This window comes from Eubalaena glacialis, chromosome 1 (genome assembly GCF_028564815.1).
Source record: "Eubalaena glacialis isolate mEubGla1 chromosome 1, mEubGla1.1.hap2.+ XY, whole genome shotgun sequence".
Classification (NCBI taxonomy): domain Eukaryota; kingdom Metazoa; phylum Chordata; class Mammalia; order Artiodactyla; family Balaenidae; genus Eubalaena; species Eubalaena glacialis.
This window is the reverse complement of record NC_083716.1, coordinates 60,939,985-60,965,360: the sequence shown is the minus strand read 5'-3', so window position 1 is coordinate 60,965,360 and position 25,376 is coordinate 60,939,985. Positions and strand designations below refer to the sequence as shown.

Below are 25,376 nucleotides of genomic sequence, written 5' to 3'. Positions count from 1 at the left end.
GTCCAGTTTTCCCAGCACCACTTATTGAAGAGACTGTCTTTTCTCCATCGTATATCTTTGCCTCCTTTGTCATAGATTAGTTGACCATAGGTGCGTGGGTTTATCTCTGGGCTTTCTATCTTGTTCCATTGATCTATGTTTCTGTTTTTGTGCCAGTACCATATTGTCTTGATTACTGTAGCTTTGTAGTATAGTCTGAAGTCAGGGAGTCTGATTCCTCCAGCTCCGTTTTTTCCCCTCAAGACTGCTTTGGCTATTCGGGGTCTTTTGTGTCTCCATACAAATTTTAAGATGATTTCTTCTAGCTCCGTAAAAAATGCCATTGGTAATTTGATAGGGATTGCATTGAATCTGTAGATTGCTTTGGGTAGTATAGTCATTTTCACAATGTTGATTCTTCCAATCCAAGAACATGGTATATCCCTCCATCTGTTGGTATCATCTTTAATTTCTTTCATCAGTGTCTTATAGTTTTCTGCATACAGGTCTTTTGTCTCCCTAGGTAGGTTTATTGCTAGGTATTTTATTCTTTTTGTTGCAACGGTAAATGGGAGTGTTTCCATAATTTCTCTTTCAGATTTTTCATCATTAGTGTATAGGAATGCAAGACATTTCTGTGCATTAATTTTGTATCCTGCAACTTTACCATATTCATTAATTAGCTCTAGCAGTTTCCTGGTGGCAGTTTTAGGATTCTCTATGTATAGTATCATGTCATCTGCAAACAGTGACAGTTTTACTTCTTTTCCAATTTGTATTCCTTTTATTTCTTTTTCTTCTCTGATTGCCGTGGCTAGGACTTCCAGAACTATGTTGAATAATAGTGGTGAGAGTGGACATCCTTGTCTCGTTCCTGATCTTAGAGGAAATGCTTTCAGTTTTTCACCATTGAGAATGATGTTTGCTGTGGGTTTGTCATATATGGCCTTTATTATGTTGAGGTAGGTTCCCTCTATGCCCACTTTCTGGAGAGTCTTTATCATAAATGGGTGTTGAATTTTGTCAAAAGCTTTTTCTGCATCTATTGAGAGGATCATATGGTTTTTATTCTTCAATTTGTTAATATGGTGTAGCACATTGATTGATTTGCATATATTGAAGAATCCTTGCGTCCCTGGGATAAATCCCACTTGATCGTGGTGTATGATCCTTTTAATGTGTTGTTGGATTTTGTTTGCTAGTATTTTGTTGAGGATTTTTGCATCTATATTCATCAGTTATATTGGTCTGTAATTTTCTTTTTTTGTAGTGTCTTTGTCTGGTTTTGGTATCAGGGTGATGGTGGCCTCATAGAATGAGTTTGGGAGTGTTCCTTCCTCTGCAATTTTTTGGAAGAGTTTGAGAAGGATAGGTGTTAGCTCTTCTCTAGATGTTTGATAGAATTCACCTGTGAAGCCATCTGGTCCTGGACTTTTGTTTGTTGGAAGATTTTTAATCACAGTTTCAATTTCATTACTTGTGATTGGTCTGTTCATATTTTCTGCTTCTTCCTGGTTCAGTCTTGGAAGGTTATACCTTTCTAAGAATTTGTCCATTTCTTCCAGCTTGTCCATTTTATTGGCATAAAGTTGCTTGTAGTAGTCTCTTAGGATGCTTTGTATTTCTGCGGTGTCTGTTGTAACTTCTCCTTTTTCATTTCTGATTTTATTGATTTGAGTCCTCTCCCTCTTTTTCTTGATGAGTCTGGCTAATGGCTTATCAATTTTGTTTATCTTCTCAAAGAACCAGCTTTTAGTTTTATTGATCTTTGCTATTGTTTTCTTTGTTTCTATTTCATTTATTTCCGCTCTGATCTTTATGATTTCTTTCCTTCTGCTAACTTTGGGTTTTGTTTGTTCTTCTTTCTCTAGTTTCTTTAGGTGTAAGGTTAGATTGTTTACTTGAGATTTTTCTTGTTTCTTTAGGTAGGCTTGTATAGCGATAAACTTCCCTCTTAGAACTGCTTTTGCTGCATCCCATAGGTTTTGGGTCGTCGTGTTTTCATTGTCATTTGTCTCTAGGTATTTTTTGATTTCCTCTTTGATTTCTTCAGTGATCTCTTGGCTATTTAATAACGTATTGTTTAGCCTCCATGTGTTTGTGTTTTTTACGTTTTTTCCCCTATAATTCATTTCTAATCTCATAGCGTTGTGGTCAGAAAAGATGCTTGATATGATTTCAATTTTCTTAAATTTACTGAGGCTTGATTTGTGACCCAAGATGTGATCTATCCTGGAGAATGTTCCGTGCGCACTTGAGAAGAACGTGTAATCTGCTGTTTTTGGATGGAATGTCCCATAAATATCAATTAAATCTATCTGGTCTATTGTGTCATTTAAAGCTTCTGTTTCCTTATTTATTTTCATTTTGGATGATCTGTCCATTGGTGTAAGTGAGGTGTTAAAGTCCCCCACTATTATTGTGTTACTGTCGATTTCCTCTTTTATAGCTGTTAGCAGTTGCCTTATGTAATGAGGTGCTCCTATGTTGGGTGCATATATATTTATAATTGTTATATCTTCTTCTTGGAGTGATCCCTTGATCATTATGTAGTGTCTTTCCTTGTCTCTTGTAACATTCTTTAGTTTAAAGTCTATTTTATCTGATATGAGTATAGCTACTCCAGCTTTCTTTTGATTTCCATTTGCATGGAGTATCTTTTTCCATCCCCTCACTTTCAGTCTGTATGTGTCCCTAGGTCTAAAGTGGGTCTCTTGTAGACAGCATATATATGGGTCTTGTTTTTGTATCCATTCAGCAAGCCTGTGTCTTTTGGCTGGAGCATTTAATCCATTCACGTTTAAGGTAATTATTGATATGTATGTTCCTATGACCATTTTCTTAATTGTTTTGGGTTTGTTTTTGTAGGTCCTTTTCTTCTCTTCACTTAGAGAAGTTCCTTTAACATTTGTTGTAGAGCTGGTTTGGTGGTGCTGAATTCTCTTAGCTTTTGCTTGTCTGTAAAGCTTTTGATTTCTCCATCAAGTCTAAATGAGATCCTTGCTGGGTAGAGTAATCTTGGTTGTAGGTTCTTCCCTTTCATCACTTGAAGTATATCATGCCACTCCCTTCTGGCTTGTAGAGTTTCTGCTGAGAAATCAGCTGTTAACCTATGGGAGTTCCCTGGTATGTTATTTGTCGTTTTTCCCTTGCTGCTTTCAATAATTTTTCTTTGTCTTTAATTTTTGCCACTTTGATTACTATGTGTCTCGGCGTGCTTCTCCTTGGGTTTATCCTGTATGGGACTCGCTGCGCTTCCTGGACTTGGGTGGCTATTTCCTTTCCCATGTTAGGGAAGTTTTCGGCTATAATCTCTTCAAATATTTTCTCTGGTCCTTTCTCTCTCTCTTCTCCTTCTGGAACCCCTATAATGCGAATGTTGTTGCATTTAATGTTGTCCCAGAGGTCTCTTAGGCTGTCTTCATTTCTTTTCATTCTTTTTTCTTTAGTCTGTTCCACAGCAGTGAATTCCACCATTCTGTCTTCCAGGTCACTTATCCGTTCTTCTTCCTCAGTTATTCTACTATTGATTCCTTCTAGTGTAGTTTTCATTTCAGTTATTGTATTGTTCATCTCTGTTTGTTTGTTCTTTAATTCTTCTAGGTCTTTGTTAATCATTTCTTGCATCTTCTCAATCTTTGCCTCCATTCTTATTCCAAGGTCCTGGATCATCTTCACTATCATTATTCTGAATTCTTTTTCTGGAAGGTTGCCTATCTCCACTTCATTTAGTTGTTTTTCTGGGTTTTTTTCTTGTTCCTTCATCTGGTATATAGCCCTCTGCCTTTTCATCTTGTCTGTCTTTCTGTAAATGTGGTTTCTGTTCCACAGGCTGCAGGACTGTGGTTTTTCTTGCTTCTCTATATTTTATTTATTTATTTATTTGTTTTTAAAATTTTGTTTTTGGCTGCGTTGGGTCTACTTTGCTAAGCTCAGGCTTTCTCTAGTTGCAGTGAGCTGGGGCTACTCTTCGTTGCGGTGTGCTTCTCATTGCAGTGGCTTCTCCTGTTGCAGAGCACAGGCTCTAGGCACGTGGGCTTCAGTAGTTGCAGCACGCGGGCTCAGTAGTTGCGGTACGTGGGCCCTAGAGCGTGCGGGCTTCGGTAGTTGTGGTGTGTGTGCTCAGTAGTTGTGGCACGCAGCCTCAGTAGTTGTGGTGCACGGGTTAGTTACTCCACGACATGTGGGATCTTCCCGGACCAGGGGTCAAACCCATGTCCCCTGCATTGGCAGGCGGATTCTTAACCACTGCGCAACCAGGGAAGTCTCAAGTCACCTAACCTTTTCAAGTTTCAGTTTCCTCTTCTGTAAAATGGGAATAATGATAGTACTTTTATAGGCTAACATTCTTAAAAGGGAAAATGGGACTCTCAGATATGAAATGAACACATGTCAACAATTTTATTTAACTCTAATTAGTGTACAGGTAAGATGTTGCAATTTATTTAAAGGGGAATTCAAAGACTGGAGATATGTGTGATCCATGAAATCAATCTACAAATATTAGAAAACTGACTTTGGTGGGGTGGCGGATTTCATTTGTGTCTCTACAGGGCAGATTTTATTTTCTGATTTTTTTTTTATAGGCAATAATTATTGCTATAAGTATTATACAATTTACAAACTCATGAAATAGCTCAAACATATATGCTTCATGATAGGGAAGAATAATTCTAATCCTTGTATTTTCACAGATTTTATTAAGAATAGTTGTTGAGTTGGTAACATAATTGTTTTCCCTTTTTAGCCTATTGCTATAATTTATTATTTTAATATTTTTCCTTCTTTTATTAGTTTTGTATTCATTAAAATATAAGCATCATGAGGGCAGGCACTTTGTTTTGTTCCCTACTGTGTGTCCTCAACATCTCCAATAATCTCTATGACTTGGAAGACTTTCAGTGAATACATTTTGAGTGATTGAAGTGATTAATAGATATAACCCTGTATGAGAAAGTTGTATTTTTCTTTACTGCTCGATTCTCTGGTTTGTATTAGTTTTATTTAGTGTTTTGACAGGGCAAAAGCACAATTTCTGTACAAGCATAGGTATTTATTTTAATCTAATTATTGAATTTTTTTCTTTTAATGTCATGCGTTGGTGTATTTTGACAGCAATATAAACAAAGTTTATAATGAAGAGTATAATCTTTGGAGGCAAAGATCTGGATTCTAGACCTGGTTCTTCTCTTTCATACTGAGTGGCCGTCAACTCTTTGAGCAGTAGTTTCTTCACAAGTAAAATGAGATGATAACTCAAAACACTATAACCTTGTAGTTTATTAAGAGAACTAAATGTGGTAATACACATAAATTACCTAGGAAGGTTCATGGCACATGGTAAATGATCAAAAAAGCTTAGCTGTGCTGTTAAACTATTATTATTTTAGTTGGGTTTGATTTTTGGTGTGTTATTTCATGGAATTGTAAAAGTTTATATTTATTCTGTAAAAGCAGTCATTTCAATAGTGTCCTAAAAATCTGTGCTTATATATACAGTTAGTTATATAACTGTCTCTGATTTGAAGGACTCACACGTGTAATGTAATACAATGGTGATTTGTCACATAAATAATAGATACGATAAAGTAAAATGTGGGACCCTAATGAATACCCTTCTATAAGTTGGTATTCAAGATGTTTACATTCTTTTTAATACATGCTCTCATAAGATATTCACCATACTGAATGAAATAACATTGTGATTGTTACTTGGAACAATGAACAATTTAGCTAACTTCTGAGGCTTAAATCAAAGGTTTGAATTTTGCTTAACAATACATTTTGTGCTATATAAATAAGGAATTTTAAAGCATTTGCTAATCATCTAAGGTTCCCCATTAACCCTGAATTTAGTTGATAATATCCAAGACAAAGCGTATAGGAAAATAATGGTTTTTTAAAATTTTAAGTTGAGTATTATTGCAAAATGTTCTTGATTCCACTGGAAGAAATTCAAATTATGTAAAAGAAAATGTTTAAGACAGTTTTTATTGTAACAGTACTTTATGAATAGGCTCTTGAATATAACAGCTTATTGATAAAAATTTTGAATTTGTAAGTGAATCAGGCATCTGTCTTAAATCTTAGGAAATTGCTCTTCATTCTTCATAGATATAGTCTGTGTATTGCAGTTCACTATCAACTTCTGGAATCTATAATAATGAATTGTCAAATTGAGAATCTGTGATACTACTTTCCAGGTTCTACTAATTTGCCTGCTAGTCATCTTTAACTGTAAGAAAGTGAGCCAAAATGCTGGCTTCCTAGGTACTACCCTGTGCATTGCTGCTTATAGGTGACCAAATACTGAGAACCCATATTCCCTACTTCTTGTCTTTTGTTTTCCCCCTCAGAGGCATTGTTGCCATCCATTAAGAGTCAGTAACTTCCTATTTTCTAATTTTATTTCTGTACCAGTCAATATTCTTATTCCATCTTCGGCATTTTCAGGAGCATGTATTCACATTGATTCATAAAGTTATTTAAATATGTACCTGTTTAATATTTATATTATTAGGAAATGAAAGGCCTGATCTTCTGTTAATGAAATTTGAAATAAGTGCAAGGTAAATAGGATGAGGTATATTTTCTCTTTTTGAAATTAAACTATGTGTATGTTTGGCCCTAAAGATAAATATGTATGCATGTATACACGGAGTTTGTGAGGTAAAATGAAGAATTGACCTAAGGAACCTTATCTCATTCTACTGTCCTGCCTGGATCCCTCCCATGTAAAGCGTTTAGAATCCAGTATGCAGTGATACAATCCTTGGCCTCATTTTCATAGACCTTACTTGGTAGTAGTTGCTGTCCATCCCATCATGACAGCTATAATTTCCTTCTTTCACAAAATCTCTACGTGAAAATTAACGGCTATGCAGTGGGCTTTTCAAATAAGGGAGAAGAAGATTGGCTGGATGGGTGGAAGTTAGCTCACCATTGAGAAGCTCTGTTCTTGGTAGGCGTAGCAGGTTGATTGCATGTGGTGTCTAGTTAAATTGAAGAACTTTGCCGTTTACTGTTTGTGTATTTAGAACTGATTTAACAACATGTGACAGAAAACTGAAAATTTTGAGGATTTAAAAATTTGAGATCTGGCAAAATAAGAAACTTAGAGAGGTTTGATTTTTTTTTCCCCCTAATAATCTACTTATTATTTATTTATTCCTCCACAGAGCCCCCTTCCCCCACCCCCACCCCCCCACACACACACACGGACACTGAGGAGGTTGTTTGGAATGGGTTACAACCTGGGGCCTGGAGTCTTGAAATCTGAGGCACCCTCTTCCGTCATTTTGTGGCTTAGGTGGGGGCATTGTCGAGGCAGAACTGGTGTCTCCGTTTGGATACTGCAGAAGGAAGGGGAACCTAGGCACACCCATAAAGGTGGCCATACCCAGAGGAGTTGATTGGCAGTCTGGAAGACAAATTTTCTCGATAAAGGCACTTTTACCTCAGTTGTGAGCTGGGAGGAATTATTTCGATGGCGGTGTTATTTGCAGGTTGCTGAGAGAAATGAAGGGAGTTCACCTACGTTGGGCCATCTGCAGGGTCAGTAGGGGCTGCTGTATGTCTTTGCTGCTGCAAGGGGAAGGTAATGTAGGCATCATAGCCAAAGAGGCATGCAGGGATTAGGCCCAGTACCCCTGCGACGATTTTGGAGTGGTTTCCTCTCTCAACAAGCACAACAATGGAGGTGATCAGGTAGAGGATGACCGCTATGAGGGTTCGGAAGAAATCACTCCAAGGCCAGTTGATGATCTGTATCTTGGTGTGCAGGTCACACATGTAGACGACAAAGAAGAGAGTAGCAAAGATCATCTCTATCACTGACAAGGAGGAGTATCCTGATGTCGAGGCACCGAAGCAGATCAGAATCACCAGGCACAATATAATTTCAGCAAACAGGAGAATTCCGTGTCGGGTGCGTGAGAAGTTGGAGCAGGCGGCCCAGCAGCCGGGGGCCGAGAGGCGCTCGGAATCCGCCATGGCGTGGACCGGAGTCCTGAGAGGCGCAGAGGATCTGCTCTCTTGTGGGTTCGAGGACGGTGCACACCCAGCCGTCTTGCCTGCCATCCCCCCGGGACGGGGGCCCCAGGGCGAAGGGAGAGGTTTGATTTTATGAAAGCAATACCAGTTATAGTCCTTTATGAAGATGGCATACAATTTAGGCAAATATGAACAATTAAATAATATGTTTCATTAGATAGATCAGATTACTTTCAGTTATGTTCAGAATAGTAATTATTCATATTTATGGACCACTAGAGATTCGTGCTTTATGTAACAGTTGTCACCTTCTCTCTCTCTTTTTTTTTAAATAAATTTATTTATTTTTGGCTGCGTTGGGTCTTTGTTGCTTTTTGCACAGGCTTTCTCTAGTTGCGGCGTGTGGGTTTCTCGTTGCGGTGGCTTTTCGTTGCGGAGCATGGGCTCTAGGTGCGTGGGCTTCAGTAGTTGTGGCATGCGGGCTGAGTAGTTGTGGCTCACAGGCTCTAGAGCGCAGGCTCAGTAGTTGTGGCGCACGGGCTTAGTTGCTCCGCGGCATGTGGGATCTTCCTGGACCAGGGCTTGAATCCGTGCCCCCTGCATTGGCAGGCGGATTGTTAACCACTGTGCCACCAGGGAAGTCCCAGTATTATAATTTGTTTAATGAATCTCTTACTGTTTAACATTTAGATGGTTTACAAAGATACTTTAGGAGTACCTTAATATGCATGTTATTTTCCATCTGTATATCTTTTTTTTTTCCTATGTGGGAGTCACATAGAAGGTTACATCTGAATAGGTTTTTTTGTTTTTGTTTTTTAATATTTATTTATTTGGCTGTGCCAGGTCTTAGTTGTAGCACACAGGATCTTCGTTGTGGCATGCAGGATCTTTAGTTGCAGCATGCAAACTCTTAGTTGCAGCATGTGGGATCTAGTTCCCTGACGAGGGATCGAACCTGGGCCCCCTGCATTAGGAGCGCGGAGTCTTAGCCACTGGACCATCAGGGAAGTCCCTTCCATCTGTGTATGTTTATAATTTAGTCCTAGAAATAAGAATTGCTGGCTGAAAGAGCATAAGCATGGTAAATTTTTATACAAATTGTCAAATTTGTCCACATAAACATTTTACCAATTATCATTTCTATCAGAACTGAATGCATATGTTTGTTTTAATACATCCTTACCAATTCAGAATATAATCAGGGTCTTCTTTATCAGTATGATGTGTAAAAAGTAAGGTCTCATTGGAAGTTTACATTTACATTTCTCTGGATGACATGAATTACTTGGATGGAGTGAACTATTTTCTGAGAGAAATAAATTACCAAAATTCATTCTAAAAAGAGAAAAATCTGTGTGGTGTAATGCTCATATAAGAAATAGAGCAGATTATCAAAGAGCCTCCTCTCCACAAGAGTAAAAATCCTAGGTGACTTCACTTGGCAAATACACCAGACTTGTGAACATCAGATTATTCTAAGATAATTAAACCATTGGGCAGCATAGGAGAAAAAAAACCCTTCCAGATTCTTTTCTTTCAAGCTGGTCTCCTATTGATACCATAAACCAACAAGGATAGCAGAAAGAAAAATAAGGAAGCCTAAAACTAAAAGTATAGATTAATACTATTTATGACTGTTGTGAAAAAAAGCCCAAATACAATATTTGGAAATAAATTTAGTACCACATTAATAATTGTCAGTGACCAAGTTGAGAAGTTAATTCTGGGAATGCAAGGATGGTTCAGAGTTACAAAATCTGTAATTTGGTCTCATAGCAATAAAACAAAAGAGAAATAGGATCTTCTATGGAGATGCTAAAACAACTTTCATTAAAGAAAATAGATATATGTTTTCTTAGTAGAATCTGTCTCTCTCAACTCCAATGCCAGTATCATATTTTATAGATAAAATAGGAAAATAAAATTAACACTACCTTTGTTGAGTCTGTTTTGGAAAACCCCAATAGAATGAAGTGAATACTGTTGTAAACAAAGAATTAATAAATTAGGTGGATTTAAAATTAAAATATTTAGGTGCTTAAATTAATAGACGGGATAAACAAACTATAAACCTCATTTACAATAGCAACCAAAAAGATAAATACCTTTTGGACAGCCATTGTTTTTATTCTGGTTTTCTGCAGTCTCTCCCCCACCACCCCCCCTTTCATATTTCCTGTTTTTATTTAAGCGTACTTTTTCTTTCCTCTTATTTTTATTTCTATTTGTTTTCTGTCTCTATCCTTCCATTGTCATGTGACTTTATATATTTATTGCTTTGAGCTATAAGAATAATTTAATACCAGAAACATTACAGGTAGCAATATTACAATGCATACAGAAAATGTAGTTAATATAATTTACTATTGTAGCTTACATCAAAAAGTACAAAAATAAGCTAATTCTTGGGCTAATTTTTGTTTTTTACAGATGCAGGGAAATGCCTGAATTTCAATCTTATATACCACAATGTGTTTTGAAAGTTTCGTATCATGCTTCTAGTTTTGAAAACCATTCTTAATTTTTATTTCTCAGAAATATGATACTCTAAAATAAATATATTGATAAATGATTATTTAAGTCATTCTACTTCAATTGAAGTAGGAAAGCCAGAATAATTTAATATCCCAGAAGAATAACAAAATAAAAATCAGTGGTAATTCTATGTAACATTAGCCTATATTTCTATTTCTTTAATTTGAAATCGTTTGTTGCCTTTAGCTGGATCACATTTCTTGAGTTTTACTTTAATAGTAATTTTGCTAATGTAAAAATTTACTATATAATGTCATTAGTAATGCCATACTCTATCAAGCTGATGTTCTCTTAAAAATTGTTGATGATAACAATATGAAATGAGGGAGGTATATGTAGTTATGAAAGACCTTAACATTACTGTGTATCTTTTTATTTAAGTGCAAAGTATACTCATATTGTTTCTATCACCAGTATTTTTTTTTTAATGGTATAAGCACAAAGAACTATATTATGATGGTGAGACTATGAAAAGGTAAATTTATGGTTAGCTTCCAAATCTGCTCTAGTGTTTATTACCATCTGGTCTCTTTGGAGACTATTATAATTATTCATGGGAGTGTTTTCAACACAAAAAAAGGATAGTTTGTGTATTGGCAGAAAGCAAAAAATACCAGTGGTTTAAACCATATGTAGTTTTCTTAGAATTAGGCAAGGGAAATGAACTGAAGAACTAATTGAGAATCATTAGTAGTTATGTGGTTTATCTCAATTTTGTCAGAATTCATTCATAAAGGACAAAATATTGTACAAGAAAAACTGAAGGTAGTAGAAATACAACAAAAACTCCATTTGGCATATTATTTTATTTTCGTTTTAATCAGTGAAATGTTAAGATGGTCTCAAATCTTGATGTAAACCTCAGAAATAAAATGAGGAATATATGTCAAATTTGAGGACTTTTTAAAAATAAAAACAAAAAGATATTCATGTTAAAATAATTATAGAGATGAACACTTGAAGAATGCCTTTATTAAAGGTATTTGTCTTGAATTTAATGCAAACATATTATTTTAAATAATTTTATGTGTGTCCTGGACTTACACCACTCTTAAGGAGTAGAAGTAGTTTACAGTGTTTTAAGCTTAAGTTGATTTAATAGTAAAAGGATAAAAAGAAATATCTTTTCACTTTTCCATTCTAAAAGTTGGAGAGAGCTCTATAAAAAAAATGAGATGACAAGTCAAAAAATTGAATTCATCTATTTTTATTCAGCAGTTTTAAACAAAAAATGTCTGGGGGGCTGGGAATATACAGGAAATTTAAATTTGTGATCAAGAATAAGAAATGCATTTGTGGTTTAAAAAAGAAATACCAGCATGTCACATTAAAGTTATGGTGTCTACAGTATTGTACAGTTAGCAGGAAAATGTATTACATCAGGGGGTATGTTGCACTTTAGAGAGCTAGTGTGGGGATGCGGATGAAGAGAATAACTCCATAGAAGGCACAACCATTAATAATCCAGTCAGAGAGGAAGAATTTTGCTGTCTCTCATGTAACATAAAACAGATGTTACATTCTATTAAAAACCTTCTTAACTAAAATGAATGTTTAGATCACTGGCCAATAGGAGAAACATGAACAATGGCAATTTAATGATTTTGAAAATTTATTGTTTGTCAGTTAATATTGGTAGGGAGGGTGAAGGGAAACTTGCTAAATGTTATGGTATTTTGGATATCTTAATTTAGAAAGCTGAAAGGCAACAGTGAACTATATTTTTAATTTATTTTACAAATTTAATTTAAGCTATTTTCTTTCTCAGAAATTGTTGTAAAAACCAAGAGATTTAGAAACTGTGAGTTCTGATTTAATAAGTCTGAATAGGTGATTTAAATATATCTAAAAGTGTTTAATTTATTAACTTTGAATGAATGCTGGAAACATTGTTAAGTAGTTGGCAATCGAAAGAAGACATATGGAGAAAAGGCCACTGGGGATGTTTCCGCAAAGTCCTAGGTATTGTTTCCTTTTCTTTTTTAAAAGATTTACCTTTTTTCCCCCACTATTGTTTTGCATAAAAAAATTTTAGGTGTAACGTACATAAAATAAAATTGACCTTTTTAATGTACAGTTGTATAAGTTCTGACATAAGCACACAGTCATGTAGCCACTACCAGGAGCAAGATATGTTTTAGTTCCAGCACCCTAAAACTTCCCCTGTGCTCTTTTTTAGTCAGCCTTTCCCCACTGCAGCTCCTAGCGATCACTGCTGTGTTTTTGTTGGCAGAGACAGACCTCCTTGCTTGGTGTGCCAAGACTGTAAGGCTCTGACTGCTCTCTTTCCTAGGACATTTCTCAGTATTATTTATATAGCTGGTGGACTTAAAACATGAGGTAACTGTCTCTCCCCAGACAAAGAGCAGACTTAGTTACTGTTTGCTATAAAATTGGTAGATTCCCCAAGCTTTATGTTCCTCACCTGCCAGTGCAAACCCAGTGAGTGCATACATAGCATCTATCTGAACCATCCTGTTACCTGCATAGGACTTGGGGCAAGGGGAACTGGTGCAAATATGCCCATGTTCGTGTGCCTTGACTTGAGTAAAATACAATCTTTTGCCTTTCACCCAGGGGTCTCGTGTCTTCTGCCCTTGTCTGTGAATCAGCATCAAACCTTTTTTGTTGTTGTTAGCTTTTAAAACAAGGTAAAATCAAATTCCATATCATAGTTTTCTGTTTCTACAGTTTTGCGTTTTCCAGTGTTTCACATTGATGAATTTAGCTCCTGGCCAAAAACCTGTGTGTGATTTTTCAGGCCAATCATAGGGATCTACAAAGGTTTTACTTGGTGGGGTTTATGTGGGAAAGCTGCCTTCCCCACACCAGACTCGGTGTAAAGCCAATGAATTGCTGTCTCTGAAGGGAGTTGCAGTCAAGGACTCATCCCACCTGGCCAGCTATGCTCTTACACATGTCAGTATTCCTAGCCCAAGCACCTTCATTTGGAGGCCCCTTTATCTGGGGCTTTTCTTTGAGGCCTGGCTTAGATGCCTCTGTCAAGACTTTTTTATTAGGGAAGTGACAAAGAACTTTGGAGACACCTTTCTGTACTGTGATTTAGAACTCAATACTATTCTACACCTAGCTCTCCCCCTTCCATCTTACCCCAGACCCAGGGTCTTAAAACTGCAGGACCCTTTTTTGGGGGCTCCCTTGGCAGTGAAACAACTCCCGCATCTGTGCAGATTCACCTGATCCTTGACCAGTGTACTGGTCCTTGGGGGAAAGTGGAGCAGTGGGGAGCTGACACTTTCTCTGATTCACCATCTTTCTTATAGTATCACAGTAAGTGATGAAAGACTTAATTATTACTTTCACTTTGGCTTGTCTTTTTTTTTTTTTTCTTATGTCGCGAGGCTTGTGCGATCTTAGTTCCCCGACCAGGAATTGAACCTCACCCTGAGCAGTGAAAGCGCAGAGTCCTAACAACTGGACCACCAGGGAATTCCCTGGCTTATTGTCTTAATCGACTACTCTGAAACCTGGCAGCTCGCCTCTCTCCAACTCACTTGAGTTCCTGACACATATAAATAGAATCATATAGTGCATAGCTTTTGAATCTTGTTTCGTTTAGTTGGCATAAGTGCATCAGAGATTGTCATCCCTTTTGTTGAGTATCCGTAATTTGTTTCTTTTATGGCTGAGTAGTATTCCGTCATGTTGATGTACTGCAACTTGTATATCCATCCCCAATGAAGGAATATTTAGATTGTTTCCAGTTTTGGTGATTACTAATAAATCTGCTATAAACATTTCTGTATAAGTTTCTTTATACAGACATACATTTTCATTCCACTAGAAGTAAGATTGCTGGATCACATGCTTCATAAGGAACTGCCAAAGTGGCTGTATCATTTTACATTCCCACCAGCAGTGTATGAACAGTTTTATTGGCTTCACATTCTTGCCAGCACTTGGTATTGTTAGCTTTTGTTATTTATTCACTGTAACAGGGGTAAAGTAGTATCTCATTGTTTTAATTTACACTTCCTAATGATGTTGAACATATTTTTATGTTTTTTTTGCTATCTGTGTATCTTCTTTAGAGCAGCGTTCAGATCTTTTTAAAAAATCGTGTTGTTCATTTTATTATTGAGTTTTGAGATTTGTTTATATTTTCTGAATATGTCTTTTGTCAGATATATGATTTGCAAGTATTTTCTCCCATTATATTCTTGTCTGTTAATTTTCTTAACAGTATCTTTCAATGAGCAGAAGTTTTTACCAATTTATCAGTCTGTTTTTTACAGATAATGTTTTTATGTGATACTCTTTGCCTAATTGAGGGTCAGAAAGATATTCTTCTATATTTTCTTCTACAAATTTTATAGTTTTAGTTTTTACATTTAGGTCTGTGTTCCATTTTGAGTTAATTTTTGTGTCTGTAGGATGAGATATGGAACAGTGTTCTTTTTTTAATCCCCACTTTGGCATATGGGTATCCACTTGTTCCAGCCAGTACCCTTTCCTCAAGTCTTTTTAAATCGCTTTAATTGCCTTTGTACTTTTTTCAAAAATCAATTATATGGTTGTTTTTCTATACTGTGTGTTCTGTTCCATTGATCTATATGTCTATCCTGTCTCCAATATGCTGCCCTGATTACTGCAGCTTTCTAATAACCCTTGATGTGTTTGTTTTCTGTGGTCTCTATAATCATGTTACATTGAATCTAGAAGTTGAAATTATTACATTTCACAGGTTGAAAATTTCTTACATTTGTAGTCATAAGCATCTATAAATTTTCACTATTGAATTTTGATTTAATTTACGTATTAGAAATTGTTTCAGTATGCAAAGTGCTGTTAACTTACAGTTGAAGAGTTTTGTAATAGTGACTTTATTTAATACTAATAAGTAGAAAAATTAAATAGATAAAGGAAAATTTATACATCTTATTGTCACTACTTTTTTGTCACTACTTTTTTAAAATGTTTTTATTTTTAATGAGACTTACTTTGTTTTTGTGGGTGGTTTAATTTTTATAGGTTTTCCCAGCAGCAGAACCTAGAACAAGGATTTTAAAACAAATAGCCAATTTGGAAGATGTAGGTAACTTTGGCAAGGGTGGCAGGAGGTGATTCAGGGAACACAAAGCAGCTAATAAAAAGTCATTAATCGAACTACCACGATAAGTTACTGGGGCTTTATCCTGTGGGGAAATTTTGAGAAAAATCAGTGTTGAAATCGATTTCAAAATTAACTCACTGGAAATGCAAGTATATTTCCTGTTATTGGCTGTGGAGTGCAATTTGGAAGGCTGTGCACCTGCCTAGTGCCCAGGTGGGCATAGCAGCTTTCACCAGTTCAGGAGAAAATCCCTCTGGCACAGAGAGGAAGCTTCTAGCTTTTGGAAGCCTGGAGCCAGGGGAAATTGTTAGGTCCAAAGGATATGGGAGGGGCACTGACAGCATCTGATGCGTGCCCTATGACTTTTAAGTCCCTTTTCTGGGTTATCATAATAAATAGCTTTAATCAAATGATCCCTATAATGATATTTTCTAAATAAATTAGATTATATTTTCTGTACTTATGTGTCTGTCTCCACTTTTTATTCATAAAGCTTCATTAACTTTTTGTATATTTATCCTTCTCATACTATGTAAAAGAGCTTATTAACTACGCACTTGGAAATATTGTATATTCCCTTTTCAGGTAATGTTAAAATGTTAAATGATAAAGGAGGATACATAAGATGGCAAATAAGCATACAAAACATTTTCAATATCTTTAGCCATCAGAAGAGTGCAAATTTAGAACATGTGATAATTAGCTAAAATTTTTAAATGATGACAGTTACAAGTGCTGATGAGAATGCAGAATGACTGGATCTCTCATACATTGCTGGTGGGAATGTAAAATGACACAGCCACTCTGGAAACAGCTTGGCATTTCTTATAAAATTGAACATACATTTTCATGACTCATCAGTCAGATTCCTGACCATTTGTCATAGAGAAATGAAAACTTACGTTCACGCAAAAACTTGCTACACATATAGTCATAGCACTTTGTTATTGCCCCAAACTGGAAACAGTACGAATAACCTTCAACAAGTGAATGGATAAACAAACTGTGATACATCTGTACAATGGAATACTACTCAGCTTTAAAAAGGAATAAAATATTGCTACAGACAACTTGCATGGATTTCAAGGGGGTTACACTGAGTGAAAAAAGCCAATGGCACATATTTACATTCTGTATGATTCCAATTATATAATGTTCTTGAAATGAAAAAAAAATTACAGTCTTAGAAAATGTTACAGTGGTTGTCAGAGGTTAAGGATGAAGGTGAAAGGTAGATAGTGTGAATGTAAAGGAGTTGCACAAGGGACTTTCTTGGTGGTGATGGAAGAGTTCTATGTCTTAACTGTGGTAATGGTTTCACAAACCCATACAGCGTATAAGATCTCAGAAACTGTACACATACAGAAATGAGAGCGCATGTAAAAACTAGTGAAATCTGAATGGGGTCTGCAGTTTAGTATTGTACCAATGTCAAGTTCTTGGATTTGAAAATGGACTATGGTTATGTAATACGTTATCTTTAGGGGAAGCTGGGGGAAGGTAATGTGGGAGCCTTCTATATTATTTTTGCAACTTCTTGTGAATCTAAAATTAGTATTTGGTCACTCAGTATGTTCTATTTATTGACATTCTTTATGTCTTATATTTAAGCTGATTATTTCTTCATGACAGAATAATCTCATGATATGTACTTAAAATTTTTTTTAAAGTTAGGGCTTAAAAGACTATGAAACTAATTGTATGAAAATTAATTTTGTAAACTATTTTTCCCTTGGGTGTTACTTTTTTAACCTTTTCACAGAATTTCAAGATTGCAAATATAATTAGAATAGTTTTATTTATTTATTTATTTATTTAATTTTTATTTATTTATTTATTTGTTTGTTTGTTTTTGGCTGTGTTGGGTCTTCGTTTCTGTGTGAGGGCTTTCTCTAGTTGCGGCAAGCGGGGGCCACTCTTCATCGCGGTGCGCGGGCCTCTCATTATCGCGGCCTCTCTTGTTGCGGAGCACAGGCTCCAGACGCGCAGGCTCAGCAATTGTGGCTCACGGGCCTAGCTGCTCCGCGGCATGTGGGATCCTCCCAGACCAGGGCTCAAACCCGCGTCCCCCGCACTGGCAGGCAGACTCTCAACCACTGCGCCACCAGGGAAGCCCATAGAATAGTTTTATTTTTTAAATGAACTCCTTTATAGACTATATTAGAGGACACTCATGATGTCTTCAGAATTCTAGGCTATAAATCAAAACTTTTGGGGGTGACCCATCTCATTGATATAAACATGTAATTTTCTCTTCCTGTAACATTCTTTTCCTTCATTTGACCAATTTGTGCCCATTTCATATGTCTCAGCTTAAATGTGACTTTCTTGTGGAGGTCTTACTTCTGACACTCCTCTTTCCCCCAAAATCTGTCTTTGGTGCTACTCAGGTATGCTCCTATACCAAGTTGGATTCATTTTACAGACGTACAAAGTGACCAGATAATGGGCAAGTTAATCAGCCAACTGAGACGGTGGCATTTGGCATAAAATTTCAGAATACATCCTAAATCTTAAATGTGTGAATCAATTATTTAAAACAGGAGACCACCCAGCCTATTCTAGTGATGCTTAACAGAGATGTATTTGTAACTGGTAGAAGAAGAATCACTCCCTGGGTACAAGATCAGTTGCTGTTCATTTTATTCACCTTAAGATAAATTGCTTTCTCAGATTTTGCAGACTTCCTTTTCCTAAAAAAATGATTTATTAAAGTGGAGGTTCCTTTATTACATCAATGCTGGCTTATTCTTCGCTTTATAATACTTTTATATTGAAGGAAGCCCAGAGGTCAACAGTAAGTAGTGTTGTCTCTTCTGCTCTTTATTTCACTGTTATTTTTAAACCAGTTGGTGAAATTCCCTTCCATTTTGAAGAGCCATTTTTCACCTACATATGAGGGAATTTAAACTATTTGAGCTGATATTAACATTCTATTACTATAAATTATCTTTGGTTTGTTAAAAAAATATATATATATATATAAATTTATTAAGTGTAATTTTAGGATTCAGATCTATTGACCAGAAAAAATAGTGTTTTTTGGTATGAGGGAAAGAAAAGGTATAAAATACTGGTTAATAATCTAAGGAAATGTTTTCAATGTTTCATTGTGTATCTGAATTTTGCATTGTTTATATTATATGAGAAAAACTTGGTTGTTTCCCTATGTTCCCATATATTTTTTGACAGTTTGAGAAGTATGACAGTTTTCATTTCTGCACCTAGTAACTTTTCATTCTTAAAATATATTTTTAAAAATATTTATTCATTTAAATATTTGTTTATTTAAATATTTAAATAAATATTTTATATATATATATATATATATAGCTAGCTGCACCAGGTCTTAGTTGCGGGACATGGGATCTTCGTTGCGGCATGCGGAATCTTCAGTTGAGGCATGTGGAATATAGTTCCCTGATCAGGGATCTAACCCAGGCCCCCTGCATTGGGAGCATGGAGTCTTAGCCACTGGACCACCAGGGAAGTCCCTTAAAATATTTTTTAAACAAGGTTTCAGAAGATGTATTCTGGTTCCTAGTTTGGGAACTCTGAATGTTACTATTCAAAACTGTAAGCAAATAGATCTTTTATGAAAATGAGGGCATATGTCCCATTTGCTTTGATAAAGTGAATAGAAATATGGGCTATTTTGGAAAATCTAGGATATATAGTTTCAATGTATATATATAATCTAGGTACATAGATTAACATTGGGGGATCAAAATAGAGTCAAGAAATAAGCTCAAATAGAAATGGAAATTCAGGAAGAATATATATAAAACTGGCAACCAGTGGAGGAAAACTAAGGAATTGCTATTTGTGGGAGAATTTTTTTCCACTCATAGTGTGCTTTCTTACTGTTTTAATCATTTTTATAACATGCTGTGTATTACCAATTTTAAATAAGTACATAATTTTGAAAAATTAAAATGAGTGGCAAATTTTTATAGGAGCAATTTATTTAATCAATATTCAATTGTCCATTTGCAAAATATAATTATACCAGGATTAGTATGATCTGTAGAACATTGGATGCTGTCTTTCAAATACTTTTTAAAAAAATAGTCAACCTTCTTCCATAAAAAATATTTCTTAGTAATTAACTCTATTCATTAGACATTTACCATTATCCTTTTTTTTAAATAAACTTTTTTTTTTTTGATTAATTAATTTATTTATTTTTGGCTGTGTTGGGTCTTCGTTTCTGTGCGAGGGCTTTCTCTAGTGGTGGCAAGCGGCGGCCACTCTTCATTGCGGTGCGCGGGCCTCTCACTATCGTGGCCTCTCTTGCTGCGGAGGACAGGCTCCAGACGCGCAGGCTCAGTAGTTGTGGCTCACGGGCCTAGTTGCTCCGCGGCATGTGGGATCTTCCCAGACCAGGGCCCGAACCCGTGTCCCCTGCATTGGCAGGCAGATTCTCAGCCACTGCGCCACCAGCGAGGCCCTACCATTATCCTTTATGTCAGAAATTTAGAATGAGAGAAATTTTATGACGACCTGATTGATGAACATTTGTCATCATTTTCTTGTGCTATAGCCTTTGTGACATCCAAAGTTACAGTCTTCTACTTACAGTTTTTTCCCTTCTCTTTGGTAGTATACTAACACAAGTATATTCAAAGTAATGTCTGTCTTACTTTCTTTTCAAAGTAATGTCAAAAATCATTTAAATTTTAATTTTTACTATGCTTTTGCCAAAATTTCTTATACTTGCCATAGTGTATTTTACACATTGAAATAATTTTTGAAATTATTACTTTTGCTTCTTGCTGTCTCTGGTTTTGTTTGTTTGTTCATTTGTTTTGCTGTCTATTTATGCCCTTTTCAGAGTTTTATATGTGTTTGGACTTACTTATTGCAAAATCCACCATGTGTTAGCTCTCCTAATAGTTCCCCATGTCATGCAGTTGCTTACATAATACAAGTAACTGTTCTTGGAGTTTTGTATATTTACTTATTTGGCTGTCATTTTATTGAAAATTGTTTGACAGTTGTTTATTTATGAACTTCCTTAGTACAGAAATATGCAGTGCAAGACCAGTGTGCTCAGGTTTGTGCTGTTGTGGTTAATTGTTGCTATATGTGTATTTTCAAATTTTTGAAGACTTAAAGAACAGTAAAACATATACTTAGCATAAATGTTACTGCTCCTTGGTACCTTTAAACTGTTCTTTAACTTTTTAAACCTTTGTTCTCATTCTACTTTAAAAAATAGTTTTATGGCAATATAATCCACATACCATACATTTCATCATTTAAAGGGTACAATTCCATGGTTTTTAGTATATTCATAAATATGTGTAGCTACCACCAGTGTCAATTTTAGTACATTTTCATCACCTCAAAAAGAAACCCCATACTCTTTAGTTATCACTCCCTGGTCCTCCCCCATCCCTATTCCACATGAATTTTGGAATCAGCTTGTTCATTTCTACAAAAAATACAGCTTGGACTCTAACTAGGATCAATACAGGTATTATTGACCGTATTAACAGTGTGAAGTCTTCTGATTCATAACATGGGGTGTTTTTCCATTTATTTAGATCTTTAAATTCTTTCAACAGTGTTTTGAATTTTCAGAGTATAAGTTTTGCACGTTAAAGGAAATATTTGGTATTTCCAAATATTTTTTCTTTTTGATGTTATTGTAAATTGAATTGTTTTCTTAATTTCATTTTTGGATTGTTCATTGCAAGTGTATAACGACACAATTCATTACTTAAATATTGATCTTGTTTCCTGTACCTTTCTGAACTCATTTATCAGTTCTAATATTTTTCAGTGAATTCTTTAGAGTTTTCTGTGTACTAAATATGTCATCTACGAATAGAGAGTTTTACTTCTTCCTTTCCGATTTGGAAGACATTTATTTATTTACTTATTTATTTATTTTGCTTAATTGCTTTGACTAACACCTGTAGGCCTCTAGTATAATGTTGAAGAGAAGTGGTGAGAGTAGACATCCTTGTGTTGTTCCTCGTCTGAGGGCAAAGGTATCCTGTCATTCACTATGTTGTTTACTGTGGGTTTTTCTTAAATGCCCTTTATTATATGCAGGAAGTTCCCTTCTATTACTAGTTTGCTGAGTCTGTTTAACTTGAAACAGTGTTAGATTTTGCCAGATGCTTTTTCTGCATCTGTTGTCATAATCATGTGAGTTTTGTTTTCTGTGCTATTGATATGATTATTATATTAATTGATTTTGGGATGTTAAGCCAACCTTGCATTCCTGGGATTAAATCTCACATGATGGTGTTATGTAATTCTTTTCATATGTGTCGGATTCATTTTTGCTACATAGAATTTTGAGAAGTGGAACAAAAAGGGTATATTGTCCTTAGAAGGATTTTTAGCATTGCCCAACTTTTTCATTAAGATATTTAGCCCTTCTGACTCAGCACTGTCTCATTTTTTTCTTTTATAATTTAGTTAGTTGTTTTTATCTTCAGTTGAAATTTGGACAGTTGATCCATATCTTTTCTAATTTTCATTATATTTAAAATAGGTTTCCTCAGTTTTATTTTCTTAAGCATTTATTTGTTGGTAAACATTAGGTACTATTTATAAATTCCCAATTCTTGGGTATAGTGCTACTTATTAATCTTATGATATTACTAAATGCATATGTTTGTCAATCCGCACTAAGAAATGCAGTTTACATTACTTCCAAGGATGCCTATGTGTGTATATATGACTGAATAATTCTTACCTTTGGTACCTTGCAGTACATTTTGATTTTTTTATTGTATTCTGTTACATGTAAAAATGATGGTTGTGAAAAATTACAGTTAACATCCACTAGCACATCACAGACTACAGCTTGAAAGTCACTATAAAAGAGGTTGATTCGTATAAATGGAGGAATCTTTCTCATCTTGTTTGTATAGGAGAGGTTATTAGGTTATTTCATGGGATACTCACTTCATAGGATGGTTTGTATCTTGTTATACATTGTGGGGTTTTTTCCATTTTTTCCTTTTGTACCAAGTGAATCAGGAGCACTCTTGTTCTGTGCATCTCTAGCAAGCCTAGTGCAATTCCTCCTTTCTCAAATAGTTAATTATTCCATATGCTAGACACTTTATTAGGCACCTTACTTCTAAACCTTTTAATACTTCAGTGTAACTTTACTATATCTATTACCCCCATTTACAAATGGCTGAATGTTGGGAGATAATTCATGGATTTCTCATATTCCTGCACAGTCTGTGTCTTCTAAGCAAGGGCATTTACAGTTCCCATGTTTGTATAAGTATAAATTCCTGGATAGTAAAACTAGTACCATGTCCCTCCTTGGAGACATCCCAAGGAATTAAATATAAAAGACCTCAGTTTTCCATCTCCATAGGAGATTTGTGTAAACAAATCTTCCTCGATTTACAATGGGGTTACATCCCGGTAAACCCATAATAAGTTGAAAATACATTTAATACACCTAACCCACTGAACATTATAGCTTAACCTAGTCTACCTAAAACATCAGCCTGCAGTTATGCAAAATTATGTAACGCAAAGCCTATTTTATAATAAAGTGTTGAATGCCTCATGTAAATTATTGAATACTGTACTAAAAGTGAAAAACCATGTTTGCATGGGTTCAGAATGGTTGTAAGTGTATCTGTTGTTTACCCTTGTGACTGGGTGCCTGATTGGGAGCTGCAGTTGCCCAGTATCAGGAGAGAGTATCATACACCATATAGCTAGCCTGGGAAAAATCAAAATTCAAAATACAAAGTACAGTTTCTAATGAATGTGTATAGCTTTCACACCATCATAAAGTCAAGAAATCATAAGTCGAACCATCATAAGTCAGGGACTGTCTGTATTACTAGAGAAATGAATAATCTTTCTTTCTGGAGCAGAAACCCTGTGAAGATCAGTTTCTAAATTTTGGGATTACTCTCCTGAGATGCTCTTCGCTGGCACTAGTAACATCCAGCCCTCACTGCATGCCCCATGAGGATTGGTGCTCAGGGAAGCAGCACTAAGATATTGCTCTTGCTGCTGTTTTTGCCATGAGTAATAAATTGTCTTTGTCTCTGATCCAGAGGTCTCATGTCTTTCTGTTTCTTTGTGTGTGTGTGTGTGTGCGTGCGCATGCACACTCATGTGCCTGGATATAGAAAAGGGGAGAAAGAGACAGATAGGCAAACACTGGCTGACTACTTTGTTAGCATGTAAGTACAGTTAAATAGCAGACCCTTGATGGTTTTTGAATTAACACTTGTTTATAGAAGAAGTGCAGGGCCTCATGCTTAGTAAGTAGCAGAACTGCAATTTGCACCTATACCTTACGTAGGTGGATAATATAACTAGAAAATATGGTGCTAATGACTAGAGTTTGGTGTAAGCAGACAGAATAAATATTTTATATCACATTTGCATATTTTTGATCTATGACTCATGAGCAGTGTGAATGTTTTTCTTCTCATCCCCATATGTTAAACTAAAAAAGTGATAGGCTGAGCCTGGAATATCTAGGGGTGAAATTATTTTTATAAGAATAAAGTTTCCTATATATGTACGTACATTTCAGAACATATTGAAAAATAAAAGTGTAATGACCTTGAATAAAAAAAGTTTGTTAAAAGAATCTAATCCCCACAGAATAAAAGTACTTCTAGAATTTTTTAATTTAATATTTTTTTCAGTAGCTAAGATTGTAATGCAAAGTAAAAAACTGGACTTAATTCACCAATTATTTATGATAAAAAGTTTTAAAACTAAAATTTTTTCATGATTGTGACAGATGTAAAATCTTTAAGGAATTCCCTGGAGGTCAGTGGTTAGGACTCTGTGCCTCCACTGCAGGGGGCACGGGTTCAGTCCCTGGTTGGAGAACTAAGATCCTGCATGCCGTGCAGCCAAAAAAAAAAATTAGAATATATCTTTATACTTGTTATGGAAGTACCATGAGGTAATATCCACAAATAATTGATTTTAAGTGACCCTCCTTATGTGATATTCTAGGTATTAATCCTGTGTTTTGAGGAGTAATTTGTAATATGTTATCCTTATAGAACACTTAAGAGAAAAAGCCCTTAATTTAGCATTAGCATAGGCTTCTAAAACGAAGTGTGATGTGTTAAAATGGTTGATTTAACATTATCTGGGTCTAATACAAACCTATGGGCCATTTATTTCAAATTTCATTGTAGGATATCTATATCTATATCTATATCGAGATTAAGTTTGTGGCCAGAAGAATATAGCTCATTCTATTTTGAGAATGTAGAAAATAGTTTACACAAAAGCATACGGATTACTTCTATATGAATATGGTTTTATATTAAAAACCCTTTCACAATGTATATATAGAATATAAATTTCACATTATATATAGTTCATAGTAGGAGATAAGAAACAGACTAACGCTTGCTTCCTCAGAGTGAGGAATTCTTTATCCTATATTTGGCTGCAGGAGGAGGGCAAAGGTGTTTTTGTTTTAAATAAGCTCTCATCAACAAATACTTATATCTGTCTGTACAGATCCATTCAATATAGCCACATTTTCTGAAATACAGGAGGAACTGTCTAATGTGGTTAATTATGAAAAAAATTTAAGCAGCATATGTAATTTGTAAATATTGTCTAGTTATTTGTGGTATTCTGAATCATAGTTATTTGAAATTGCATATCTTGCCAGAGGAATCAGGGTGATAGCAGAATAAGTGATGGGTAGAGACTTGCATACAACCATGCTGTTTGTACATAGGCAAAGTAACTCAGTTTTCCAGACTAAGTTGGGCCCTGAACCTTCTTTTCTTTTCTCTTTTTTTCTTTCTTT

At 35.4% G+C, this 25,376-nt stretch overlaps 2 protein-coding genes across 3 annotated transcripts in view; one reads left to right on the top strand and one right to left on the bottom strand.

Moving 5' to 3' along the window:
• Window positions 1–25,376, top strand: part of ADK (adenosine kinase) — a 503,819-nt gene that overhangs the window by 204,344 nt on the left and 274,099 nt on the right. The gene's annotated exons all lie outside the window — the stretch shown is intronic.
• Window positions 7,471–8,010, bottom strand: LOC133095572 (proteolipid protein 2-like). The gene has a single exon (XM_061197257.1). It carries the CDS (start codon window positions 7,969–7,971, stop codon window positions 7,513–7,515), a length of 459 nt encoding a protein of 152 aa, XP_061053240.1. The 5' UTR covers window positions 7,972–8,010; the 3' UTR covers window positions 7,471–7,512.